Source organism: Condylura cristata, unplaced genomic scaffold, assembly GCF_000260355.1.
Source record: "Condylura cristata isolate star-nosed mole 26May11 unplaced genomic scaffold, ConCri1.0 scaffold00013, whole genome shotgun sequence".
NCBI lineage: Eukaryota > Metazoa > Chordata > Mammalia > Eulipotyphla > Talpidae > Condylura > Condylura cristata.
Window position 1 is genome coordinate 31,173,380 of NW_004567114.1, and position 6,332 is coordinate 31,179,711.

The following is a 6,332-nucleotide window of genomic DNA, read 5'->3' on the forward strand; positions in this document are numbered from 1 at the left end:
AATACCCTCAGCGTGCAATTCAGGTTCTGCAGGCATCTTTTCAGCACAATCCTTGGGAAAAAAGCAAAGCAAGGAGAACATGGTGCTAGGTCAGGCCTCACTGCAGGGTCCTGTGGTCGCTGCCGGACTGAGCCTGTAGAACCCATCCAGAGGCTGGGCAGATGCACAAGCAGGCCAGCGGGTGGGTCTCTGGCCACCGCACTCTGGCCATCTAGTTTCACAAGTACTGGGTTTGCTTGGTCTCCATCCTCCCTCCACTTTGTCTCATTTTTTACACCGGATTCTGCTTCTGAGCATGCTGTGTGGGCAGCTCAGATATCACACTCGCTGTCGCTGGACGTGATGGAGATGGCCGAAGTGGCTGCCTTGCTGGATAGGCTGGCGGCAGGACTGGCTGCGGTGCCCAGCACCTCAGGGGTGCCCTCTTCCTCTGCCCTTAGCACCCGCCCAGAGCCTTGCGACAGGACCTGCTGCTGGAGTCTATGGGGAAGGGAAGGGACAGGAGTCACAAGTAGTAATTCAGCCGTCTGTGGCCTCACTCCCTCCCCCTCCAACAGTGTATTTCCCTTGTCAGTGGCTCTCCTTCAGATGTGGGCAGCTAAAGTGGGTAAGGTGAGGTAAAAGAGGACAGGTAGGTGTTGGTGGTAACACCTTGGTGCCTATCCTTCCAGTCTTTTCTCTGCCTCCTATTTCCCCCATGTTTGGGATGCTGGGTTTTCAGGGCCATTCTCTGTTGTCCACTACCTTTGAGAAACTAACAATACTGTCAGGTGTGGGTGCTAAGGACAGATTAGGCTCAGGGTAGAGGAACCCCTTCCCAGTCTGTGTCTACCTGAGGCCCTCACCTGTCAGAGACTTCTAGGACAATTGGGTCCAAGTTAAAACTAGGCTACCTAAAAAATGTGTGGAGCTTTTGGGCCTGTGAAGAAAAGGCTGGGTTCATGGCTGAAATATCTGACTAACCGATAGTCTCACACTGGGTATGGTAAGCCTCAACCAATTAGTTTGCTGTTTCCAGACAGGGCTGCTATTAGTGGAAGAGGGGAATTTCCATTTGCCACTTCTTAGAAAGAGAAACCCATCAAAAAGTGATTTCAAAGCTTTAGCAAGGGAATCATCTGAACTTAAAAAATGACCACACATGCACAAAACAACACTACTTTGCTAATAAGTTAGCATTCATGTAATAGGAGCCCAGAACTATGCTGTTAGCTTTAAGCCCATGTCCCTAATTATTTCTGGGACTTTAATTTTTATTTCTTTCCTCCTCCCAATGCAACCTTCATTTTGCGAGAACCAGTTGTTGGAATGCCCCCCAGGTGCCCAGAAAAAGAGAATGGAGAGAAGGAAACTCCCACCCAGATCCCAGAACACAGAGGGCTCATACCCCAAGCCGGACTCTGTTCCCAACTCCTACTGAATCTAACTCAGATGGGCTCCCAGGGTCTCATCACCAGCCAGCTCCTTATTGTGAGCAAGGCGCAGAGGCCTCTAGGTACCAACCTGTTCTTGGCTGCAGCCGCCCGGTCCCTTTGTCGGCGATTTTTGAACCAATTGCCCACCTGTGTAGGGGTCAGTCCGGTTGCCTGGGCAAGCTCCCGTTTTTTGCTGGGGTTGGGATATGGGTCCTGCAGATACCATTCCCGTAGCAGGTGGCGTGTGCGCTCCTTGAAACAGTGTGTCTTCTGTTCGCCGTCCCAAATGGTGCGTGGCAGCGGGAACTTCTTCCTCACGCGGTACTTGTCCACTGGCCCCAGGGGCCTTCCGCGCAGCTTCTCAGCCTCCTGGTAGTGTGCTTCCAGCCACAGAGCCTGCAGTTTGGCGTGCGACTCCTTGGTGAACTTATGATTTTCCAGGATATGGTAGAGCTCGCGGTAGTTGCCGCCGTGAAAGGCCACGATGGCCCGCGCTCGCAGCACCGATTCATTTTTGTTGAGGGCTTCGCAGGCCGCAGGGGCCACGGGCAACGACCAGAGGAAGCGACCCAGACGCTCCACGTCGCCGCTTTCCTCCAGAGTCTCGCAGACCCCGGCCACTTGCTGGGGGCTGAAGTTCAAGAGGGGTAACTGGAACATCGAGGCAGCAGTGGCGCCGGTGGGGACGCGGAGCCTGGACAGGGACACGCAGGAGATGCCTGTGGCTTCGGCCTGGTGCTTCAGGCGCTCCTCAGCGAAGCGACTCGGGGTACCCGGGAGGCACCTGGCAGCGGCTGCCCTGCAAACGCCCGGAGCGAGTGGAGCGCGAAAGGAATGGAGGAGGTGCGGGGTTAGCTGCTCCGGTTCAGCTCCGCTGCGTTAGCGCAAACCAGCGGGGCGAGCGGGCGCAGCTACTGGGGTGAGCGGATTGGCGGCTTGGGCGCCATGGAGACCCCCTGTCAGTCACCGGCTCTCCCTGCCAATCACGACTGCGACCTGCGCGCCAGAGACATTTCAGCACCTCCCCGCTCTCGACAGCGCCCGCGGTTCACCCGTGGACTTCCCTCAGTATTTGCAGAACCTGGAGGAGGAAAAGACTGTGCAAATGGCTGTGAGAAAAAGAGAGTGTCAGCGTTTCAAACCCCATCTCCCCAGTCTCGTTGTTCCCTCCTATCCTCCACCCCAAAAGAGACTGATGCTACAGGAATCCACTACAGGACGATGAGCTGCTTGGGTCTAGAGGTCTCCAGAGGACAACGAAGACTGGGCCAAATCTAAATCCTCCGTGAATTCTCCAAGTTTCATTGTAACGAAACAGAAAACCTACCGGGGAGCACACAAATGGAGAGGGAGGGGAAATGGATCGATCATTTCATTTCATCCCAGCACCTATCCTTGCACGCATTTGGTCTTTTTCTAGCTGCCAAAGTACCCGCGTAGGAAGTGACTCTGAAGCAGAAGGAACAGGACTGGGGATCTATAAGGAGGTCAGTTTGGTCTCTTATCCCCACCTCCAAAAGATTCCTGAAATCCTTTGATTTTACCAACTGGGTCTTCTTACACATGATAACCCAGGTGTAAGTCAAACACTCTCAAGACGAGGGTGTTTCACCCAAATACAGTTCCGACGTTTTAGTATCCCCCTTCCTCCAGTTTAATGGACTCGAACAAATGTGCATCATAGCCACATCTAGAGTGAGAAGTCACTGGTAGGTCAGGACAACAACTTAAAAGCTTATTTCAAAATATCGATTTGCTTTTCTTGTGGGTTAATTTTGTCCTACTCTGTGTTAGAACATTTAACTCTTGAGCTGGAGATAGAAACTCCGACCTTGACCTTTAAGCCCAAAAGTATTTTTTCCATAAAAGATAGACGAAAAAGAGAGAGCCACTACAATAGTGTGTGTGCCTGCATATGTGTGTGTATGTATGTGTGTGTGTAGAAAACACTTCTTAAGTTGCTGAGCACTGCAGAGAGGAAGGAATTTCTTGGCAGTTATATAGCTAGGCAGATAGGTTTAGTTGGCAACTTTTATTGATTGCCAATTGACATTCACATCATACCTCTTTCTGAGACTGTCAAAAGAAAACATTATCTCAATCCGACTTTTGATAGAGGTTGTTTAGTTTGAAGAAAATAACTGGGACAAGGGAGTCCTGGGAAAACAGTCTTTGAAACATTCATCCCTAGAAAGGAATCAGATAGGATTGTTCACCATGGACCTGGACTGGGCCCTGCTGTCTTTTCTTTAGTATCAAGTACAATGTGTATGTGAATTGTACCGAGCTGGTAAATCAGAAGGCAGATAGATAGCACAGATGGTTGGAGATGCCCAGTCGTATCATGCTACGCATGAATGCAAGGCAAAGCTCTTGTGATGGAAAACCTGATATTATTTTCATAGACCTTCACCAAAATGAAAATTTTATTTTTAATACACTTAAAAAAAATCACTTGCGCGCCGAGTTGGGGGGGGTTGGTGATGGAGAAAAAACCCTGCAACCATTTCCATAATTTCTGTGAATTTACCTGTTACCTCAACGAGGAGATTTTCTTTGCTAAGAGCTCATTTTCTTGAAATGTGACTTGGGCAGGGACAAAATAAAGTGGGCGATAGGGTAATGACAAAGTTCAAACCTCCCCTGGCGTAGGACTTCTTTTGAATCCACCGGAAGGGTAACTTTGAGTGAGAAACAGCACATACAGGAGCCCAAGATAAACTGTAGAAACCCCACTAGTTCTGAGATCCCCTGGAGAGCTGTGTTCTTGGCAAATGACCAGAGAAGAAAAGCATCCCCCCCCATGCTTCATTTTGCCCGGATTTCTTAATTCCTCCTCGTCTCCCGGCTCTTAGCAGAATCATTTCAAGTTAGCTTTCCGCGCGCAAAGGAGTCGCAGGTTAGATCACAACGGGCGAACCCAGCGGATCCCAACCTTTGTGCTTAGCTGCAGGAGGTGAGAAGTAGTGGGGGTCAGGGAGCCCCACGCCCTTTTGACAGTTTGAAAGCAGTGCATTTGGGGAAAACTGGCTTCTTACCCTTAGTTTTTGTGACTGAGTCGGGTCAATTTTTTGAATCTAGGTTTACTCTTCAGGAAATGCGAATTTACTTCATTTCTTGGACAACAGTTAGACAAATAATAGCGGCTTCTACACGTCTGGGGTTCTCAGGAGACTTGGACCCCAAAACCTGGGTGGGGCGCGCTAAAGCCCTCTCACTCTGGGGGCCGAGCCTAAACAAGACCGGTGCGAGGTCTAGGCGCCGACTGGAGGGGCCTTAGTGTTTAGAAGTTTACGGCCAGGTCCTATATTCGCCCTCGCAGGGAACGTTATTTCATTTCAACTCAAATAAACTCCACTGGGTCACCTTGGAATCACGTAATAACTCACCCGCTTTATGTGGGACAACAGGAAAAACGTGTGAGCCCCTTACCCCTGGAAATGATAGAAACCGCTAAGGTTCCTTAGGGAAAACTCCGTGGTTATGCAGTTATCCCAACCCCCTTTAATGTGCACTTCTCCCAGGTTTGCCGGACAAAAGCTGGACTTTCAAATTTCTTTCTTAATTTAACGGAAGGATACATTTTAAAAAACGGATCTTGGCCATTCAACGAAGTAACTTCTGAGCTATAGCCAACCCCTAAAAACTGATCTTGGAACTTCGTGCCAACCCTCCAGGCAACCCTGCCCTACCACCTTCCACTTGAGCTTTCTTTTGCTCTTGATTAGGAAACATAAGACTTGCCGCTGCACCTTCTGACCACTTTCTGCTTTGCTACTTTCTGCTATTGCTTTGCACGGGCAGGTTTGGCTCACGAAGCTGTGGACAAAAGCTATATTCTTGCCAGGAATCATTAAATGTCTTTTCTCCATTGTGTAGACTTGAGACTTTTATTTAATGGGGGAAATAATGGAGGAAAAAAGATAGCTGTAGAGGACAATGCCCTGGAGCAGGTTCTATATTTAACAGTTCAATGCTGGACTAAAGGCAAAATGCCCCTGGGGAGCTGTGTGGGTCCTTCCAGAAATTTTGGTCTGGGACCTATTGCACCTATCTGGTCAACCTTCATTTTGCACCTTCTGATTTTCCTCTGTGGACTAGAAGGATGTGTGAAATCCTAGCTATACCCCAAGAAACAATGATTCTTGAATAGGAAGCACTGTTTAGAGGTCAGCACATTCTTACCTAATCTCTTGTCTTGTTCTGTCTTATCTTTTCTTTGACTTTCCCTAAGTCAGATGTCTGTAAAAATTTCCATACTCAGGAATTGTGATGAATGTATTAATTGAATGCATCTGAATTCTGTGATGAAAACATTTGTGCTGTGTGTGAGAATCACAGGCTGGAAGACAACGAGGCCCCAGCTTTTTGTGTATATCCATTTCCACTTGCAAGAAAATCTTGGTTTCCCTTTCCCATACCTCTAAGCTACATGTTGCTGGTGGGTGAGAATAATGTATAATTTAGAAAATCTAAAAAACTCTCTAGTATCTTTGAAATTATAGGATTAGAATTTCACATTTTTAAACATTTATCCTTGCACTTAGTAATCTGATCTTTAAGTGATACCATATGCATAAGTAAAAGATATAGTTCATTTTATGTAGCTGGTGACCTAGATCTTTTGATTATGGAGTTAATTCAACATCCCAATTTTAAAGTACTAACTACCCCAATAAGCTCCTGAGGTAGATTGCTCTATTTCTTGCATTCCTTGCCTTCCAGTATGCACCTTGTAACGAAGAAGAATAGAGATGCCTCTTTAGTGTGCATTCCTGAGACCATACATCACTTGAGAAACATTTCGTAGATTTTCTGGTCAAATTAACTGACAAAAAAAATCAATCTAATTTTAAGAGATTATTTTATTGTTATTTACAAAATGACTCAGTTATATTTTAGATGAGGCAAAGTTGC

The 6,332-nt window shown here is 47.7% G+C and overlaps 1 protein-coding gene across 1 annotated transcript; it reads right to left on the reverse strand.

The window, feature by feature from the left end:
* Positions 1-238: 238 nt before the first annotated feature.
* Positions 239-2,145, reverse strand: SIX6 (SIX homeobox 6). Its single transcript, XM_004681814.1, has 2 exons — positions 1,504-2,145; positions 239-480 (listed from the first exon to the last, which is right to left on the reverse strand). The coding sequence occupies exons 1-2, from the start codon at positions 2,073-2,075 to the stop codon at positions 312-314; spliced, it is 741 nt and encodes a 246-aa protein (XP_004681871.1). The 5' UTR covers positions 2,076-2,145; the 3' UTR covers positions 239-311.
* Between the last annotated feature and the right edge of the window lie 4,187 nt (positions 2,146-6,332).

Coding starts and splice junctions, on each gene's coding strand:
- SIX6 (XM_004681814.1), bottom strand. CDS start 2,075: ATGTTCCAGTTACCCCTCTTGAACTTCAGCCCCCAGCAAGTGGCCGGG. Junction 481..1,503: donor GCGGCTGCAGCCAAGAACAG/GTTGGTACCTAG, acceptor CCTTCCCCATAG/ACTCCAGCAGCAGGTCCTGT.